Source organism: Carlito syrichta, unplaced genomic scaffold (assembly GCF_000164805.1).
Source record: "Carlito syrichta isolate Samal-C Ts95f unplaced genomic scaffold, Tarsius_syrichta-2.0.1 Scaffold234291, whole genome shotgun sequence".
Taxonomy (NCBI): domain Eukaryota; kingdom Metazoa; phylum Chordata; class Mammalia; order Primates; family Tarsiidae; genus Carlito; species Carlito syrichta.
In genome coordinates this window covers 2,663-23,670 of record NW_007178387.1, presented here as the reverse complement: position 1 = coordinate 23,670, position 21,008 = coordinate 2,663, and the positions used below count along the sequence as shown (strand labels likewise).

The 21,008-nt window shown below is 52.4% G+C and overlaps 1 protein-coding gene across 1 annotated transcript in view; it reads right to left on the bottom strand.

Moving 5' to 3' along the window:
- Positions 1-289: 289 nt before the first annotated feature.
- LOC103253504 (mucin-4-like) overlaps positions 290-21,008 on the bottom strand; it is a gene marked incomplete at both ends in the record, with an annotated part of 22,986 nt that continues 2,267 nt past the window's right edge. Inside the window, 17 exons of the mRNA XM_021709454.1 lie at positions 290-427; positions 1,495-1,728; positions 2,079-2,180; positions 2,915-3,082; positions 3,507-3,597; positions 4,438-4,646; positions 4,994-5,113; positions 6,533-6,658; positions 6,841-7,026; positions 8,427-8,515; positions 10,729-10,859; positions 11,850-12,005; positions 12,761-12,925; positions 13,668-13,801; positions 16,082-16,242; positions 16,585-16,599; positions 20,170-20,239. Of these exons, the coding sequence (XP_021565129.1) occupies positions 290-427; positions 1,495-1,728; positions 2,079-2,180; positions 2,915-3,082; positions 3,507-3,597; positions 4,438-4,646; positions 4,994-5,113; positions 6,533-6,658; positions 6,841-7,026; positions 8,427-8,515; positions 10,729-10,859; positions 11,850-12,005; positions 12,761-12,925; positions 13,668-13,801; positions 16,082-16,242; positions 16,585-16,599; positions 20,170-20,239 (2,295 nt within the window). The remainder of the gene's footprint in view (positions 428-1,494; positions 1,729-2,078; positions 2,181-2,914; positions 3,083-3,506; positions 3,598-4,437; positions 4,647-4,993; positions 5,114-6,532; positions 6,659-6,840; positions 7,027-8,426; positions 8,516-10,728; positions 10,860-11,849; positions 12,006-12,760; positions 12,926-13,667; positions 13,802-16,081; positions 16,243-16,584; positions 16,600-20,169; positions 20,240-21,008) is intronic.

Here is a 21,008-nt window from a genome sequence, read left to right as displayed (position 1 = left end):
ACTTTAATCATAATGACAGTTAAAGATGACTGCATACTATCAGATTGAGATTAAATGATCTTTGAATCAATTATGTGTGTCCAGAGTCAGTCTTGATATCTGTCCAAAGTGCCACAAGCCTGTCACTACTATTCACAGGGGAGCACCTAGCTGAAATATAGGTATCATTCCTAAGAAATAGTGACAGGAGGTTGTGCTGGGTGTAGATGTGCAAAATTACCCACAGTTTGACTCTGACCTCATTCCCTACCCGCCTTCTCCACACCTGCACCCAGTCAAAGGTTCTTACCAAAGAGCTTGACATCAGTGTGATTGTTTCCAAGAATGAACGTGACATCCTCAGTGGTGCTGGTGTACTGAATTTGAGTGGTCTGCCCTTTGTAGGCTTCAATCACACGTCTACCACTGATAGAGGGCGGGAACTGATCTGAAACACATGGGGGACGGGGGTTTGAGGCAGGACAACCTCCCGGCTTACCAGGCTCTTCTCTGTTTCTCTACGCTGTGTGAGGCATCATTCCCAGGGCTCTGGCCCACTTCTGGGAACAGGAATTGCTCTGTGTACCAGTTCTCAGACCTGTGCATGGCAGGTGGGGGCTGCACCGCCCACCCGGCCAAGCCTTTAGCCTCTCTTTCTCTACCTCCTCCTCAAACAGGGTCCCTTTCAAGTTCTTTCCTGAACAGAGTGTGATGCGGGGCATGGCACAAAGTGAATCAGAGAACAGTGTTGTTCAGATTGTCACGGTTTTGCTTTTGGAAAAAGGCTGAAAACCAGGAGGGTAATACCTAACAAGATACCACATTTGTCCAGAAATAGAAAGGGCGTGGTCTCTGGTTCTTGGGGCCCTGATATTTCCATTTCATTGTTCATTCATTCATTCCATCATTTAACAAATACTGAGCAACTTCTCTAAGGCTGGCACTGTTCTGGGTAGTGAGGATACAGTAATGAATGAATAATTTAAAAGGTATCTACCAAATTATAGAATGTGTTAAGTAATTATAAATGCTAAGGAGGAAAAGTGAAGCAGGGAAGGCGAATAGGAAGTGTGAATGAATGTGAAATTTTAGAAAGGATAGCAAACAGAGACCTCACTGAGAAGGGGACATTGGAATAAAGGCTTAAAAGAGGGGTGGGAGCAAGCCAGTGGCTGCCTTGGGGAAGGGCATTCCAGGCAAGGGAACAGCATGTGCGAAGTCTCAGAGTTGAGAGTGATCCAGGGCAGGGTATGTTTGAAGAATACAAAGAAGCCAGTGAGGCTGGAGTAGAGGGAGCAGGGCGAGGAGTATAGTACCAGGAGAGTTCTGAGAGGCAATGGGGCCAGACTGAAGAGGGCCTTGAAGGCCGCTCCAAGGATGGAGTGAGCTGGGAAGTCACTGGAGGTTTTTGAGCAGAGGACTCTTTTAAATGAATAAAATGCATAGCTTAAGGAGTGTCAGGGAAAGGCAGCTCCTCGCCTTGGAAAACACCTCCCTGGGCTTCAGGCCACTTACTGAGAGTACTGTTCATCTGCTGGTATGTTCTAGAGATCATCATCGTGTGAAGTCCAATGCTTGCGTTTCGTGTAACCAGGGTGTCATAGATGCATTGTCTGTCCCCATTGCAGTTGGAGATCAACTTGTCATTCAAGGAGCTATTTCCCAGCAGTTGGGAATAGAAGATGGGGGTGAAGTTGGAAGGCAGACGGTCGATTCTCTCACCAAGGAGGCCCGTTCCGTTGAGCTCCCCTGGAACACACGAGGTGTGACAGTGGCGGTGCCACGGGTGGGACCCAGCCTTACTTTTGCTGTATCCACCCCTCGCCCTCAGTGGCTTGGGCCAGGGGGGTGGGTGCAGGGACAGACGGCTTCAGGCTTCTAAGTCTGGAAACGCCTCCTTTGGTGAGTGAGGCCACCCACGTCCCCCTCCTCCTTTCCAGGTAGAGATGCAGGTGAGATGAGGACACAGATCTGAGGTGGCAGCAGCATACTCAGACCCTTGCAAAGGATGGAGGTCTGCTTCCTACAGGCCTGAGGGAGACCGCATACCAGCTCCCCTCACCCCGGCCTGCCCTGAGGACGCTGAGGCCCAGACTCACAAGTCATTCCATAGCGAAACAGCATCTCCTCAGAGGTCCCTTGGGGAATGGTGGACCCATTGGGCATCCTGAAGTCATCGTCCGGATTGTTGTTCCAGACCCCTGAGGGACAGACAGAGGAGGAGGTCGGCCACTCTGAGCTTGCCATTCTCCCCTTCCTTGGGGAACATCTGACAGGTCACACTGGAGAAGTAAAGACTCTTGCAGCTGGATCTGCCTCAGGCCTCCAGCAGGAGTGGGGAGGACCGTGACCTCCTACTAAGACTCACTGCCCTGGCTCACTCTCAGCTCTGAGACTTTGCACATACTGTTCCCTTGTCTGGAATGCCCTTCCCCAAGGCAGCCACTGGCTTGCTCCCACCCCTCTTTCAAGTCTTTATTCCAATGTCCCCTTCTCAGTGAAGTCTCTGTTTGGTAACCTTTCTAAAATCTCACATTCACCCACACTTCCTATTCGCTTTCCCTGCTTCACTTTTCCTCCTTAGCACTTTTCCTCCTGCTTTAGGGAGGGGGCAGAAGAAAACACAAGAGGAAATGTGGGCGGCCAGGGACCCATGGGTTCCCCACTGGCTGGCCCTCCTCCATTATGCCTGGGAAAGATGTGAGGATGGGGGGGGGGGGGGGGGGGGGGGGGGAGGACAGGAAGTGAGCCTCAAAGGTGGCTGAGGAAGTCCCTCCTCCCTCCCTGGCCCTGAGGGTTCTGCTCCAGGAGGCTGAGGAAGAGAAAGCAGTGAGCGGTGGGTGGGTGTCCTGGTCCATGAGACGGGGAGCTGCCTTCCGTCTGGGGTCTGAGCTCCAGCTGCTGCCTCAGAGGCAGGGCCCGACCTGCTTCTTACCCAGGAGGCCCTCTGTGTTGTTTTGATAATCCTCTGAGAGGTAGGTGGAGGCGTGGAGGATGTTGGAGAGAGCGATCACCGAGATGGTCACTGACCCATCGAAGCTGGCTGAGACCGTGGAGCCGTTGCATATCAGTAGGACTCCCGTGGCATTGAATATCTCCTGGCCTAGAACATTGGGAGACAGGTAAAAAGGAGGCCAGTATTGGCACCATGGAGGCCACAAGACCCAGCACTATTGAAGGCTCACGATGCAGAGGTGGGCAGCTCTGAATGTCCCGAGGGCGCCTTGTCTAGTGGCCCCAAACCAAACACATGCACCACCCTCAAGGCCACCCCACCTCCTTCTTCCTGGAGACTGAAGGCGGGAGCTAGCAAAGGAGAAACAGCACTGGAAGGAGGGAGGAAGTGAGGCGGGAAAAGGGTGAAGAAGCTGCTCAGAAACAGCTGCTGGGGGGACAGCAGGGGACAGCCACTCATCTCTGCCCAAGACCACTGCCTCCATGCCTGACACAGCTCCAAGGGCGCTGGGCAACCTCCTGGCCTCCCTCCCAGGAAGCAGAAGTTGGCGGCTGGTGGTGCCCCTGCCTACCTTCTTCGTCTTCAGGGTTAGTCTCAAATGTCACTGTCTGGTTATCAAGCAGAACATGGATCATGTCATTGGGCTCAAGGAGCCATTGAACCTGGAAGGGAATCAGAGGAGGCCTGAGCCCAAACTGCAGGTGGAAGTTGGAACAGAGGCCTAGAACGGAGGCTCTGGTGAGCAGCTAAGGGCTAAAACCTGAGCCCTGGATCAAGAGGAAGGTGCTGGAGAGAGTAGCAGTGAGGTTATGGTAGCTAACATCTCTGGAGTACTCAGCACTGCCAGGCTCTGGGCTAGGCATGTCTCTTGGATTATTGTGTTTAAGCCTCACAACAACCCTGTGAGGTAGTTATTAATAATAATATTTCAGCCGGACTCGGTGGCTCAGCCTGTAATCCCGCGCCTTGGGAGGCTGAGGTGAGTGGATTGCCTGAGCCCGCGGGTTTGAGACCCGCCTGGGCAACTTGGTGAGACCTCATCTCTTCAATAAATCAAAAAAATTAGCCGGGTGTGGTAGCGCGTGCCTGTAGTTCCAGCTACTTGGAAGGCTGAGGCAGAAGGATCACCGGAGCCCAGGTCGAGACTGCCGTGGCCGGGAACATGCCACTGCACTCCAGTCTGAGTGACAGAGTGAGACTCCAACTCAAAATAACAATAATAATAATATTTCCATTTTACTGTAAGAAAACCAAAATACTGGACGTTAAGTCGTTTCTTCAAAGTCAAACAGCTGAATAATGGTGGAGCCAGGTACCCAGTCCCACCACCTCTAGGACTTCCTCTCTGACCACGACACTGGCAGGATGCAGCCTCCCTCCCTCCTGCCTCCTTCCCCTTCTTCCTTGTTTTCCTCCTCCTGGGCCTCAGTTTCCAGCTGAAGGCCCCTGTAGGCTCTCTCTGTAGGGGGATGCAGGGAGGTCCTGGGCGTCCCCTCCCTCACCGTGATGGGGCCCAGGCTGCTGGATTGGTACTGAGCAGCAAATGCAATGAAGTTGGTGGCCTGGGCTGAGCTGGTCTGGGCAGTGCGGCCTTGCAGCAGGAAGGAGGAGTTTCTGTTCCAGGCATGGACCAGCAAGAAGTCCCCCAGTCCATTGAAGGTATAATTGACACCATCCAAGGTAGTGATGTGGGGATCCCCAAACATCCAGCCTGGAAAAAAGACATACTGCATTAGCATGGCAAACCATGGATAGGGCCTGAGATTCCCCACTGCCCATCAGGCAGGGCATTTGTCCAGGTGAACTTATGCCTGGAGAGGTGTTCACGCAGTATAGACTCTCCACCCCTGCCCAAGGTCTCTTGCAGTGCTGTGCCTCCACCCCCCAATCTCACTCCTTCCCCATTGCCATGTCCAAAGTCCCTCCACTGGCCATCAGCCACACACTGGAGTCATCGCCTTGCTGCCTTGTAAACACAGCTCTGCGGGTCCTCCCTGGTCCAGGGCCCGTGTCCCAGAGACCAAGAGACTGTCTCTTCATGCGGGTCCTGCCCCTCACCGAGCTGTGGGGGCCTGTATCCAGCACAGCTGATGGGGGGCCACTTCTGCTGGTACAGGGTGCAGAGATAGGGCTTGTCGTTCCAGCGGCAGCACCACTCCTGTGGCTCCAGTTCCTGGGCTGTGGAGAAGAGCCATGCGTTGGGGGAGGTAGAGGCCGTGGGGGACATGGGGGCGGTGGGGTCCCGCTGAAGGCTTGGTAGACCAGGATGGTATCGGCAGCAAGGGGGTGGCTCTGAAACCCAGCACTGCCCTGCTCAGTGGCTTCTGGGTACTGGCTCCCTGCTCAATGACCTCTAGGTACTGTCTCCTTCCTCAATGACCTCCAGGGACTGTCCCCCTCTTCAATGACCTCAATGACCTCTGAGTACTGTCCCCCTGTTCAATGGCCTCTGGGTCCTGTCTCCCTCCTCAATGACCTCCGGGCACTGTCCCCTTCCTCAATTACCTCTGAGTAGTGTCCCCTTTTTCAATTAACTCCAGGTACTGTCCCCCTCCTCAATGACCTCGGGGTTCTGTCCCCCTGCTCAATGACCTCCGGGCACTGTCCCCTTACTCAATGACCTCCATTACTGTCCCCTCCTCAGTGACCCCTGGGCACTGTCCCTCTGCTCAGTGACCTCTGGGGACTGTTTTCCTGCTCAGTGACCTCTGGGTACTGTCCCCTTCCTCAGTGACCTCCAGGTACTGTCTCCCTCTTCAGTGACCTCTGAGTACTGTCCCCCTTCACAATGACTTCCAGGTACTGTCACCCTTCTCAATGACCTCCAAGTACTGTCCCCTGCTCAATGGCCTCTGGGTTCTGTCCCCTTTCTCAATGACCTCCAGGCATTGTCCCCCTGCTCAATGACCTCCGGGTTCTGTCCCCTTCCTCAATGACCTCCGGGTAGTGTCCCCCTCCTCAATGACCTCCGGTTACTGTTTCCCTTCTCAGTGTCGTCTGGGGACTGCCCCCTGCTCAATGACGTCCAGGTACTGTCCCCCTTGCAGGCGTATTGGGGCCATCATTCAGCAGGTGGAAGCTAAACAAACTTCCTTTCCTGAAAGGTGGGGGCCGAGCCTCACTGCTCTCAAAGTGCTTGGAGTGGGGAGGGGGTGGCTGAGGGTCTGGGGGCTGTGAAGACAGGGCACAGGGAGGAGGGTGGGAGGATGTAGACCACCCTGGCCCCCCACTCCTTGCAGGGTCTCTGTGGAAGCCGACTCTCAGTCTTCCCCCAAACGGTCTCCCAACCTGGGTCTAGAAGGACAGGGTCAGACTAGGCCCACTCCCTCTGCCTGGAAAGATGACCCCACTTGGCCTGGGGCTACAGACCAAGTGGAGATGGGGCAAGAGGCACACAGCCCATAAAGCCCTAGACAGCCAGCAGGTAGGTGCATCCGAAGCTCCTAATTTTGCAAGGTCAGGACATCGAGGGTCAGAGAGGGGAGGGGGCTGAGAAGGATTGGGGAAGAGAGCTTTCATTCGGAGGGTCCCCCTGGCGGGGAAGTGCAGCAGGTTCTAGAGGAGGTGGGATTGAGACCTCCGTGGACACACACGTACCCCACTGCCAAGGACTCTGCACCCTCCAGCCTTCGCGGAACTCTCCCCAGGGCCCGTAGCTGCAGCACACACCGCCCTGCCAGGAGGAGAAGCTGCACAGCTGCCAGTGGCCGAGGCTCCACCAGCCTGCAATGAATCCAGACACGCTCAGGCCCAGGCTCGGGGATGTCTGGGGTAGGGAAGGAGGGGCATGCAACAGGGTGGAGGGAGTTTCTAGGGAAGGGTTGAGGGCGCTTCAGAGAGGACAGGGCAGGTGTGAGCAGAGAAGATGGTGGGTGGACCTGTGGGGGACAGGAAGGAAGCATAACCTTTGCTGACAGGCTGGAATCGTAAGTCCCATAATCCCTGCTGCCAGGAACAAGGGCAGGAGATCTGGCTCCGGCTCCAGCTCCAGCTGGGCCACTGAGGCTGGTTGTTCAACCACTGCAGACATTTGAGGCGGTAGTTGGGCCTTTCTTCCCTGTGTAGCCTGAAGACCTGTAGTCCCTGGATACCTGGGGGAGCAAGGAGAGAAGGGTTATCCCAGGGCCTGGGGCCGCAAGCTCCGTCTTAGTCAACCAGACCTCATAAATGCACCCCCCATGCCACTCCCTGCCTCTCTGGGCAGCTTCCAGGGGTGAGACCCGTTCAGATTGACAATGATTCCGCCCCAGAAACACACAAGTGGGCTCCAAGCCCCTTACATTTTAGGACAAAACCCTGGGAAAAGAACTGGGCAGGGAGGTCTCACCTGTACCCAAGCCCTGGCTCTGCCTCAGCCAACGTTCCACCCTCCCTCCTGTCACTCTCAGCTCCAAGGCCTCCCGTCCAATGCCCCCACATCAGTTTCTCCTCATGCACCCTCAGTCTCATCCAGGGACACTCCATTTGTCCAGTCACAACGTCAAACAGTGGATCTTCGTCCTTCACCCTCCCTCTTCCCCAGCACAGACTCTTTGGTGACCAGGGCAGCTAGGACCGAGGCTGGGGGACCATGGGGAAGTTGGCATGTGAAACAGGGGCTTGCCCCAACACCATGAGGCCGAGGAGGCCCCCTTTGGGCCCAGACGCCATCTTTGAAAGGATGGGGGTTTAACTTTTCAATGGACCTTTAATTCACTGTAGGTTAAATACTGCCCACCCCAACTACATGGTAAGAAAGGGGTGCCAGGACCCAATTAGACACATGGGATATAGTGTGTGAGATCATGACCCCGCACCCACACAAATGAAGAGATTATAACTAGAATGTAAGGTTTTGAGAAGAATCATCATTGGGTGTGATAATCTGTTTGTGTATCTTCTCCACAATGGCCTGGAAAAGCACATCGAACACTTTTCTCCAACACACACACACACACACACACACACACCCCAAGTCTTTTCACCAGAGTGAAAGCTCTTTGAGATCAAACATAGTTGGCTTTTTTTTCCTTTTTAAAAAATTTTCCGGCTGTTAGCACAGTGTCCAGCACATAGTAGGAGCTCAATAAATGATAATTGAATCAATGTCAGACCTCTGGGACTCCTCTTGGTAGATCCTCCTAAGGGATCTCATCTGGGTTCTCATTCCAGGTCCAGGACCGAACACTTAGAGTATTGTCCTAACTGCCCATTCTTATCCCCACCTCCCACAAGACCCCTGTCCTTACTTCCAGGATCTGAAGCCCTCCTGAGGGAGGAGACATAGCCTTCAACTGAGACTGTACTGTGTCTAAGGGTGCAGAAGGTACTAGCTTCTCCCTGGGCAGTGATACATCCTGCCTAGTCCTGCAGGAGGTCAGCCTATGTAGGAGATGCCCTTCAGAAGGAAGGAGATGCTGGGGAGTTGCCCTCTGGGACTGCCAGGGCATACAGAGTAGGGCACAAAAGAGGGTTTGAGACCAGCTCAAGGGTGAGAAGGCAGTACTTTTACCTAAGTTGGAATCCAAGAATTGGTCCGGACGATACTTCTCCCACCTTGGCTGGAACATCAGCGGGCTGTTTCCAAAATACCCATCTCCACTGTAGGCAAAGAAAAGACTCTCAGGCCTCTGCCCTACGTGGGCTCTTTCCTTTCAGTGGCAAGTCATTCATCCAGCTAGCCAGGCAGTAGCTGGCCAGCCAGTCATTCAGGCAGTGGGTGGGTGGGTCAGCCAGCCCGAGTCTCTGAGCCCCAGTACTGAGCAGGAGGTGGACAGGCTGGGGCGGGAGGCTCTACCCCATTCCACCTCTGATCGCTAACTGCAAGACACTGGCAGGTCCACTTGGCATGAGGCAGGGGTGTGAGATAACAGAGCTCTAGCCTCCTTTCTGCTTGTTTCCCTTAAACCAGGGATTGGAAGAGGACATACTATAGGGGACAGTATATTGTCATGGTTAAGAGCTGGTCTCTGGATTAGGCAGTCATAGATTCAAGTGCTGACTCTAGCCCTTCCTAGCTGGGCGACCGCGAGTGAGTTACCCTCTCTGATTCTTAGTTTTCACATCTATGGAAAAAGGATTCTGGTGGCATCTACCTCACAGGATCGTGAGAAGTAAATGCAATAACATTTGTAAATTCCTCAGACCAAGTGAGGCCTTGATACAGCAGATACTGCCACCCCTACCACTATCACCGGCCTCAGTAGTGAGGTCTGAGTGCAACTCCAAGAAGGAAGAAGGCCCGAACGGCAGCCTGGAGCCTCACTCTGGGCGTGTGTGGCAGAGCAGTGAGTCCTGACCTTTCTTCCTGTCTGACACAAGCTGGGTGATGTACCCGTGTGACACCTCCCTTGGTGTCACACCCCTTTCTCCTTTCATTCCACTCCTTTCTCCTTCACGGCACATCAAAAAGCGAATGAAAGCAATGTAATTATAGGTGAAACTGGAACGCACAAGAATGAGGGGCAAACCATTTGCAGTAATTACCAGGAATGAATGACACGTGACCTTCACAACTGAAGGTCACACACCAGCATCTGGAAATATATGGTTGAGGCTGTCAGAGCCTAAGTCTCCCACAGCCCCATTCTTCCTCTCCCTCTTTGCTACTGGCTCCATCCAAGCTGCCGGGTGTCCCTGGGTGAGTGGGTAATTCTCAGGAAGGCACATTCCAGCCTCAGATGTCTGGGTTCAAATCCCCACTTTGGCTGGGGGTGGTGGCCCACACTTGTAATCCCAGCACTTTGGGAAACCAAGGCAAGAGGACTGCTTGAGCCCAGGTGTTCAAGGCCAGCCTAGGCAACATAGTGAGACCTCATCTCTACAAAAATAATCAAAAAATTAGCCAGGCATGGTGGTGCATACCTGTAGTCCCAGCTACTCAGTGGGCTGAGGTGGAAGGGTCACCTGAGTCCAGGAGGTCCAGGCTGCAGTGAACCTTAAGCATGCCACTATACTCCAGCCTGGGCAACAGAATGAGACTCTGACTCAAAAACAACCCAAAACAGGTTGGGTGCAGTGGCTAATGCCTATAATCCCAGCACTTTGGGAGGCTGAGGTGAGAGGATTGCCTGAGTCCAGGAGTTCGAGACTAGTCTGGACAATATGGTGAGACCTCGTCTCTACAAAAAATTTTAAAAATTAGCCAGCCAGGTGTGGTGGTGCATACATGTAGTCCCAGCTTACTGGAAGGCTGAGGCAGAAGGATCACCTGAGCCTAGGAAGTTGAGGCTGTGGTAGCTGTGATTATACCACTACACTCCAGCCTGGGTGACAGAGTGAGACTCCAAAAAAAAAAAAAAAAAAAAGAAGAAGCCAAAAAACAATCCCCACTGAGTCACTTCCTACCTCTACCTCTGTGGCTTTAGGTAAATTGCTTATCTATTTGTACCTCAGTTTTCTTATCTGTAGAATGGAAATAATAAATAGTATCTGCCTCAGGGGGTGGTTGTGAAAATCAGATGAAATAATGTATGTAAAGTACTTAGTGTAATGAATCTTGGCTGTTATTATCATGATATTTGAGAAGCCCAGAGAGGCCCCTTGATATCAGTAGAAATTGGAAAGTCAAAGCTCTGGGAATTATAATAAGGCATAGGGATAGGGATGGGACTGAGAACAGTGGGATGAATGGGAGATCTTCTCATTTGAAACACAAGCTCATGGCCCCAGCAGAAGGTGGAGTCTGTGTGAGGCAGAAGCATCAGCAGGGAGGGATCGTGCCTTGTCCTGGGCTGGGAGTACATGTGAGGCAAAACCTCGCTCTGCACCCCCTGCTGTCATCTGCTTGGTGCTGACAGCGTCTCCCGTCCTACCTGGAGAAGCCCATGAGCACCGGGTTGCCTGGGCGTTGGGTCACATCCCACCGCATGCCACCGCTCTGGTAGAGAAACAGAGCGTAGGATCTGCTCCCATCCGTGGACAGGATGGCCTGGTAGGTGTTGGTCTGGGAGTGGGTGGGAGACAAAATAGGGATATCTGTGAGGGAACTGGGGTCTCCTCCCTCATGCCCTCCAACTGTCCTGCACTCCTGCCCTGACACACACATCTCCTGTTCCTGGTCTGCCCAGAGCAAAGGGATGACCTAAAATGCTGACAAGTTTGGAATTAGTCAGGACAGCTTTCAGCCTAGGTGTCAAAGCACTTACCAAGGTGGATTTGCCTTCTTTGTGACTTTTTTTTCAAGGTGGGGAAATACAGGTCTCTCTGTTACAATCCAGTTAGATGAGGGTTTATAAGAGAAAGCAACAGGAACCTGAGAGATTAGCCTGAGAGGCTTAATTTGCTCCCTCAGGGATAGTTAAGGACATTGTCCCAGTTGTCCCCTCCACCTGAGTAGCATGGAAGACCTACAGCTGGTGAGACTGGAGGTTCTGGGAAGGCACATGCCTTGTCCAAAGAAGCGATCAATGAACTTTCGTTGAGTGAATGAAGAAACAAGCAACGTTAGATCAGACACAAGGAAGAACTCGGTGACTGTCAAAGCTGAGTCTTGGTACAGAAGACAGGAGATTGCGTGGTGTGCCCCATTTTCACTGGATGGCACTGTGGCTAAAAGCCTGGCATGGTCACTTGCTGGCTGCTGCAAAAGTCAGTCAACCTCTCTACCCATGATCATCTTCCTCTCCAAAACGCGGATAATATCAGGTTGAGTCAAACGAAATTGCGGGTAGTCAGACATTTTTGACTTATGAGAATGCCGTTCCCTATGTTTCAACCCGATAATCTCTAGTTTGCTGGGCTGCTGTGAGGTCATGTAAATAAAGGGCTGAGGCAGGCCCGGCCCATGGTGAGTGCCCAGCAAATGATATTGGCGGAGGAGCTGGCTATGATCTGCAATATTTCCTAGGGCCAAAGAGGATTTGGCTCCTGTCTAGGATTCTAGGATGCCTGACTCCCAGAAGGCTCACAGGGAACTGTTCATGGGTCCACTCACCCCAAAGGTCCACTGGGCGGGATAGGCAGGAACATTGACCCATGTGACTTTTAGGGTCCACCTGGCTTTGTAGTGCCAAGTGTTTGTGAACTTTTGAATCCAAGACTCCACCTGCAAGACTAGCCTGTCGTGTTCATTGTTGAGTGTCTCGTATTCCTAGGAAAGGAAGGCAGAGAAGAACAAGGAAATGAGGGACCCTCACTTTCTGCTTGGGGGATCCTGCTTCCTTTTACCCATCCACCTCGCCCATTCCTGTTCCAGGCCTGCGTTTTCACAATGATCTCCTATGACCTGAAGATCAGTTCAAATTTGGGCTGCAGGAGAGCCTGCGATGTGTAGGATGGAGGGTCCTGGGCCGGAAGTCCAAGTTCTTGGGACTTGAACTCACACATCTCTTAGCTCAAACTGGCTCAGATAGCGTGACCACTCGTGCCCATTTTTACCTCCCTAGGTTTGACTGGCGAGCTCCTGAGGACAGGCACGAGTCTCTCCATCTTTGGAGCTTCTGCGGGGCCTTGTCCACAGCAGGGACAAGATTCACTTTTGTTGTAGTGGCTTTTAGTGGGCACTTCCACTGGTTGGAATCTTGAACCCAATCCAGGAGCACATGAAAGGCTCTGATTGGCTCAGACTTGCTGGAATTGACCCCCTACAGCCTTATTTTAAAATCGAACACTGAATTATCAACCCCATCCCCCTCACCTGTGGGTCTTCTCATGTTTGGGCCAGGATATTCCTGCTTTTTAATTCTTCCTTATCTACTCCCTCCCCACACCCATTTTTAAGCCTCAGTCCCCTGCCCGCAGGAATCCAAGCCCTGACAGGGGCACTCCCTCCACAACCCTTTGTCTCTCATTGCCTCTCCCACCCCTCACCAGGGGATCCTGACTGCCAGGTTTTGCAAGGCTCACCTGGTAAAATATGGTTCCCCGGCCACTGGAGAAATCAGCATCATCCCAGAATGGAGCCACCAGGGCCACAGTGTCCCACCTTGTGAAGCCTCTGAAGAGTGGGTTGGGGTAGGAGAAAATCTGGTAGTCTGACTCTGGGAAAATGATCTGGCCATTGTCTGTGAACTGAGCACAAGGGTTTTGTGATTAGCACTCAGGGAGAGGGTGGGGAGGAAATGTCCCAGACTTGGGCCAGCTCTCAGAAGTGTGACCCCCAAGGGCCTCTCTGGGTAGACCTGTGGAGATGTCAACAGTCCCCAGAAGGTTGGAAGTCCATCTTATCCATCTCCTAGCTTCTGGGAGAGCCCTGTACATTGTAATCTCACACAAATACCCTTTGCCCTCAGGCCATTCCTCAAGTCCTAAGGCAGGGAGGTCTTGTTCTGCTTCAGTGTAGACCAGCCCCTCACAGGACACACCCTCTTAGTAAATCCCCTCGGCCCACCCTGAAGCTTGTGATACATCAGAGGGGGCTAAAGGAATAGAACCCATCACTCCCATTGCTGTGTTGCCCTCTCATAATGTGTCTTGACTAAGCCTCCTCCCTGAGGCGACAGGGCAGGATGGCCCTTCTAACTCCAAGACCAAGAGCAAGACTACTCGTGGACAATGGGAATGGCAGGAGCCAGTCGGGTTTCCTAAGTATAGCCTTTCATGCAATATGAAGACCCCATGAAAACATCAGGGAGCTGGCTGGGCCCTCTTTTTATTGGGATAAAGACACTTATGTCCACAAAGGGAGGGAGGCTGGCAAAATAGCTTCCACTCTCCCTTCCTCTGGGTCACAGGACCATCTGGGAGCTGGAGAGAGACACAGGCTCGGGGAGCACAGGCCACAGGTCCTGCTGTGTGGGCTGCAGACACTCACGTAGAGGGAGTCCCGGAGATAGGAGCCGAAGGGGAAGCCGATCTGGGGCTTGAAGAGTGGCGAGTTAAAGTCCACTGTCCTCCTGACGAACTCCACGTCATTAGCACTTGACCCGTAGGGAAAGAGGGAAACTCCTGGGCCAGGACAAAGAAGAGTAGGGAGTCCTTGTGGACCTTGGTCTTCTTTGGGCTGAAAGGGACTCCCAGAGAGCTTCCCCGAAGCTGCTCCTCACCGCTGTCCTCTGTTCCCCGAGGGGAGGAGCACTGGTGGGCCTAAGAGCCACCGAGTTCTCCTCCTTCTCCCTCTCCACTCACATTTATTAACTCGTCTCCACATTTTACTCCCTAAACTGTACTCCCATCCCTCCCAGCTTGGAGGAAAATAGGAACTACCATTCTGCATCTGTTATGGTAGCCACCATTCTTTTAAGGGTTCAAAGACAAAAGTCCAGCTGGGCACGGTGGCTCATGCTTGCAATCCTAGCACTTTGGGAAGCCAAGGTGGGAGGATTGCTTGATCCCAGGAGTGTGAAACCAACTTGGGCAATATAGTGAGATTCCATTTCTACAAAAAATAAAACCGGCTGGGAGTGGTGGCTCACGCCTATAATCCCAGCACTTTGGGAGGCTAAGGTGAGAAGATTGCCTGAGCCCATAGGTTTGAGACCAGTCTGGACAACTTGATGAGACTTCATCTCTACAATAAATCAAAATATTAGCCGGGCATGGTGGTGTGTGCCTGCAGTTCCAGTTACTTGGAAGACTGAGGCAGAAGGATCACCCGAGCCCAGCAGGTCGAGGCTGCGGTGACTGTGAGCATGCCGCTGCACTCCAGCCTGCCTGGGCAGCAGAGTGAGACTCCGACTCAAAAAATAAAAATAAAATAATAATAAATAAATAAAATAAAAAATACTAGCCAGATGTGGTGGTGTGTGCCTGTAGTCCCAGCTACTTGGGAGACTCAGACAGGAGGATCACCTGAGCCCCGAAGGTCAAGGTGTGATTGTCCCACTGTACTTCAGTCTAGATGACAGAGTGAGATCCCAACTCAAAAAAAAAAAAAAAGACAGAAGTCCCATACAGTGAAGATTAGTAACTGAAGGACCATCTCATGGAATGAGACTTCCTTCCCAAAATGGCTTTTCTCTAGGTAAACTTAAAGACCCCCTAGAATTAGTCCTGGGACCCCCCCCCCCCGAACCAAAGGTCTTGGGGCTCCAGTTTGAGAAAACTTGAACCAAGTATTTCTCACATGGGCCTCCTCACCACACTGGCAGCCATGGACCCCTTGGCGCCCTCACCTGGTCTTGCTTGGAATACCCCGGAGTCTCTCCACGGCTCTGTGGGCCTTGCACACACCATAGCGCCCCTCGAAAAATGCAGACCTAGCTGTGTCCTCCTTGGTTCCCCTGACCTACAGGATTCCCCACACCAGCCTCCCCTCTCACCACTCTTCTCCATACTTCCAGCAGCTGCAAATGCTTTGGGGGGCTCCTCCCCATGCGGCACAGGGACCACTTTTCACTTTGGTGCCTTCGTTCCGGCTGTTCAGACCCTCCTCCCTGCCTGGGGTGCTTTCCTCCCCTGGATCCCACTCATCCTTACCAGGAAGCCTCCTGTTACCTTGAAACCACACCACATCCCTTGAGGGCTTTTCATTATGTGTGCCTAACATCTGGGCTTATTTCTCTCTCTTTTTCTTTTCTTTTCTTTTTTTTTTTTTTGAGTCAGAGTGTCACTCTGTTGCCCAGTCTGGAGTGCAGTGGCAGGCTCATGGCCACCGCAGCCTCGACCTGCTGGGCTCGGTGATCCTGCCACCTCAGTCTTCCAAGTGGCTAGAGCCACAGACGTGTGCCACCATGCCTGGCTAATTTTTTTTTATTTGTTGTAGAGATGAGGTCTTGCCGTGTTGCCCAGGCTCGTCTTGAACCCTGGGGCTCAGGCAATCCTCTCACCTCCACCTTCCAAAGTACTGGGATTACAGGCATGTGCCACCGCACCAGGCCTGGGCTTGTTTCTCTGATTGCCCCTACCAGGACAGTTGACCTGTCCTTTGCTGAGTGGCACCGTGATCATTTCTCTGCCTGCAGCTCCTAGCCCAGTACCACGGGCACAGCCCTCAGCACCCAACTCTGATACTGTCTCACTCTCCCCTGTAAGACCCTTCCACTGGAGAGAGCAGAGACTGAGTAGGCTAAGAAGGAACACTCGATTCCATCATCCCTCTAAAGGGCATATGGAGAGCAGCTGGATTTCCCATGGCCCAGATGGGGCAGTGACGAAACCTTGAGGACTGGCTTCCCCGACTACACACAAGGGCCTTCCCTGGCAGATCCAATCCAGCTGCCACAAGTGCAGCCTCCCCAACTGGTTCCCCTGCAGGGGGTTAGGTCTCACTTCTCTGGCAACCCTCACCTTTCTCAGGTTGGACAGGGACTAGGGGAGTGGGTGAGCGCATGACCGTGGGTGTGCTGGGCGTGGAGGTGCGAAGGGTCTGGAAGGCTGTTGAGGGCAGTGTGGTTGCTGAGCTCTTTAGACTTTCGGTCCTCAGGGAGGCTGTGGTCATCCCTGGACATGGAGGGAGAGAAGACAGAAGTGGGTCTTACAGAAAGAGAATAGTAGGGTCGACAAAATCAAGAGCGTGCTAGAAACTTCGTCTGACTACCGGGCACATCCAACCCACTCTCTACACAAGCAGTTTCTGCTTAAGGTAGTTGGGAGAATGAGCCCATCACCCGCCACATCCCAGCACCTCATCATCTGGTGGAAATGGCCTCAGCCCTACTGGGTAATGCTAATTCACCAAACATTCTCAAGCAGGCTGAAGTGAGTCACTGGGGCCGCGAAAAGAGGTAGAGACAAGGGAGACAGCTACCTGACGTTGCAGTCTTCAGAAAGGAGCCTGAGGAGCCTATGGAAGGTGAGGTAACAGACTGTGGAGTTGTGTGACCTGTGAATGGGGTGGTGGAGTGCCCAGTGACTGCAGGACCAGACGCTGATGAAGAAAACGAAGAATTACTGGGGGAAGTATAGAAACTTGTTATGGTCTGAGCTGTGCTCACATTGCTAAAGGAGTTAGAGTCTACAGAGGGTTGGGGAGTAGGAGAGTAACTGGTAGAAGACTTGGGTGCAGAAGAAGTATCAAGAGAGGTCTTCTTCCAAGAGTAGGTGGTAGGTGAAAATGATGACATCAGTGTAGAAACAGTTAAGCTGCTAGGATTGCTTGTAGAACTTATGTATGATGGACTTGTCATGGGCTTTGTGGTAGAAGCTCCCCTTTGAACAGTTGCAGGATACTCAGGGCTGGGTGTGCCTGAGATGCCCACTGAAGAGGTGGGAACTGGTGTGGTGTTTGACAGGGAGATGTTGCCCGAATGTACAGGGGGAATGACCACTGCTGTGAGGTTCTCATGGATGACTGGGCTTGTGCTTATTGTCAGAACTGCTCCACTTGTGGATAAAATCGTGGAAGGAGAAAGAGAGGCGACGTTCCTCTGGGTGGTAGAACTGACAGTAGGGGACCCTTTAGTAGTCTCAGGTGACAGGGCTGGCATTGTTGTCTGGGTCCCAAGGCTGTCTCTGACTGGTGTGGAGATAAAGGTGGTGCTGGTGCCTGAGGATAATGGATCATGGGCCTCGGTTTGTGGAGATGTGAGCCCATTTTGTGTGGATGATGGAGATGCAGATGTGATTGTTGAGACAGTGTTAGTCACCTGGGACATCAAGCTGATGGTTTCAGGTCCGCTGCTGGTTCCTGTACTCTGAATCTGAGCCATGTGAGAAATGGCTGACATTTCCTGAAGAGAGGTGCTGGAAGAAGTTGGTGCTGACTGTCCTGTCAGTCTCCCTACAGTTGAGACTTCTGAGATAGTGGGGATAAAGGTGCTGGGGACGGTGACAGACATCTTTCCCATGCTTTCTGGTGTGGTATCATGACTGGTTGAGGTGGACGACAAGTCAATTGTTGTCTGAGCTGTGTAGCTTTCACTGGAGGGAGATGGTGAGAAGGTTGTGATCTCATCTGAGGTGGATGTTTCTGGGGACACATGTCCTGAAGTTGTTTTGTCGCTTGCCGTGGATGAGGAAGGGAAAATTGTGCCGGCTGTGGTGGTGTCTGACCCTGAGGAGGCCGGTTCACTGGTGTTTGTTTCCTGAGAGGTCACTATGCTTTGAGTCTGGTGGGTTTGGCTGATGGCTGGTGTTGTGTCAGGTGAGGTGCTGACAGAAGGCAATGTCCATTGCCCTCCTTGGCCCTTTACTGTTGACACAACAGAGGTGGTCTGAGGACTGGTGGTTGTTATGGAAGGTGGCGTGGTTCCCGAGCCTCCCAAGGTGGTGTCAAGGCTGATAGGTGCTGCCCCCTGTTCTGTGGTTGTGGCCTGTGTTGTGCGAGCAATTCCGGAGTGTGCTTGGGTGAAGGTTGTCACCTCCCTTGTGGTGGATGAGTCGGGAGGAACACTTTCTGAGTTTGCGTGTCCACTGGGTGTGAAAGAAGTAGTAGCTGTCATCATTTTGGTGGTGTCAGTCATGAGGGAGGTTGAACTCATGACTGAGGATTCTTGTGTGGTTTGTGTGGCTTGTGTGTGGCCTGTCTGGGAGACACCTGTTGAATCTTGAGGAAAGGTGCCTGCAGAGAGAGGTGTTGACTGCCTTGTTAGGCCTGCTGTTGTAGAGGTGTCAAAGGTGGCAATGTTAGTGACAGTAGCTGAGATGTCTCCTGGATTCTCCTGTGTGGTGACAGGGTTGGTGGGTCTGGATGACGATTGTGTTGCTAAGTCAACCTTATTGGATGGGGACACTGCAAAGTTAAGCGTGTGAGTGAAGACATTGGCCATAGTTGTCTGTGAAGTGCTGGTTTCTGAAAGGGTCACAGCCCTGGTCCTGGACAGCAGGTGAGAGGTAGATTCGCCTGCCACAGTGAGTGTAGAGCTGGTTGCACTGTCAAGGGTGTCTGTAGAACTTACAGAGTTTGACGTTGTCATGGACTTGGTGGTGGAGGCTTCCCTTTGAACAGTTGCAGGATGCTCAGGGCTGGTTGTGCCTGAGATGCCCACTGAGGAGACGGGAACTTGTGTGGTATTTGACATGGAGACGTTGCCAGAATGTACAGGTGGAATGACCACTGCCGTGAGGTTCTCATGGATGACTGGGCTTGTGCTTGTTGTCAGAACTTCTCCACTTGTGGGCAGAATTGTGGAAGGAGACAGAGAAGCTTCCTTCCTCAGGGTGGTGGAACTGACAGTTGGGCGTCCTCCCATAGTCTCAGATGACAATGTTGGCATAGATGACTGAGTTCCATGTCTATCTCTGACTGGGGTGGTGATAAAGGTGGTGCTGGTTACTGAGGTTGGTGGAGATGTGTTCCCATTTTGTGTGGAAGATTGAGATGCAGATGTGATTGTTGACAAGGTGTCAGTGACCTGGGACACCAAGCTGATGGTTGCTGGTCCTCTGCTTGTTCCTGTACTCTGAGTCTGAGCCATGTGGGAAATAGCTGCTGTTTCCTGAGGAGAGGTACTGGAAGAAGTTGGCATTGACTGTCCTGTCGCTCTCCCTGTAGTAGAGACCTCTGAGATATTGGGGGAAAAGGTGCTAAGGAAAATTGTAGACATCGTTCCCATGTTTTCTGGAGTAGTGTCTTGACTGATTAAGGTGGACAAGTCATTTTTTGAATGAGTCGTGTGGCTGTAACTAAAAGGAGCTGGTGTGAAGGCTGTGACCTTCCTTGTGGTAGATGTTTCTGGGGAAACATGTCCTGATGTCATTTTGCCACTTGCCATGGATGAGGAAGGGGAAACTGTGTCCCCTGTGGTGGTGTCTGACACTGAAGAGATAGGTTCTGTGGTGTAGATTTCTCCAGAGGTGTCTGTGCCTTGAGTCTGGTGGGTTTGGGTGATGGCTGGTGTTGTGTCAGGTGAGATGCTAGAAGAAGGTGATGTCCATTGTCCTCCTGAGCCTTCTGCTGTTGACACTTCAGAGGCGGCCTGAGGACCTGTGACTGTTATGGAAGGTGGTGTGCCTCCAGAATATCCCAGAGTGTTGCTAGGGCTCCTGGGTGCTGTTCCCTGCTCTGTGGTTGTGGCCTGGGTTGTGTGAGCATCACTGGAGTGTGCTTGGGTGAAGGTTGTCACCTCTCCTGTGGTGAAAGAGTCAGGAGGAACACTTTCTGAGGATGCATTGCCACTGGGTGTGAAAGAAATTGTAGTTGTGATCATCTTGATGATGTCAGTCATGAGGGACACTGAACTCATTGTTGAGGATTCTTGTGCGGCTTGTCCTGCTTGAGTGTAGCCTATCTGGGAGACACCTGACGACTCTTGAGGAGAGGTACTGGCAGAGAGAGGCGTTGACTGACTTGCTGGGTCTTCTGTTGTAGAGGTGTAAGAAGCAGTGGTGCTACTGACAGTAGCTGAGATGTCTACTCGATTTCCTTGGGTGGTGACAGGGTGGATGGGTGTAGATGACAGTTGTGTTGCTGAGTCAACCTTACTGGATGGGGATACCACAAAGGTAGGCATGTGAGTGAAACTAATGGCCATGGTTGTTTGTAAAGTGCTCGTTTCTGAAAGGGTCCTGAACAGAGAGTGAGAGGTAGATTCACCTGTCAAGGTGAGAGTGGTGCTGGCTGCACTCTCATGGGTGTCTATAGAACTTGCAGAGTTTGGTGTTGTCATGGACTTGGTGGTGGAGGCTTCCCTTTGAACAGTTGTAGGATGCTCAGGGATGGGTGTGCCTGAGATATCCACTGAGGAGGTGAGAATTTGTGTGGTATTTCCCAAGGAGACGTTGCCAGAATGTACAGGGGGAATGACCACTATTGTGAGGTTCTCGTGGATAATTGGGCTTGTGCTTGTTGTCAGAATTTCTCCACTTGTGGACAAAATTGTGGAAGGAGAAAGAGAGGCAACATTCCTCAGGCTGGTAGAACCAACAGTAGGGAGCCCTCCAGTAGTGTCAGGTGACAGGGCTGGCATTGTTGTCTGGGTCCCAAGGCTGTTTCTGTCTGGAGTGGCGATAAAGGTGGGGCTTGTTCCTGACAATGATGGCATATGGACCTCAGTTTGTGGCGATGTGTGCCCATTTTGTATGGATGTTGCAGGTGCAGATGTGACTGTTGACAAGGTATCAGTCACTGGGGACACCAAGCCGATGGTTTCAGGGTCTCTGCTGGTTCCTGTACTCTGAGTCTCATCCATCTGGGAAACGGCTGATGTTTCCTGTGGATAGGTGCTGGAGGAAGTTGGTGTTGACTGTCCTGTCAGTCTCCCTGCAATTGGGACTGCTGAGATGGTGGGGGAAAAGGTGCTAGGGACAATGACAGACATTCCCATGTTTTCTGGTG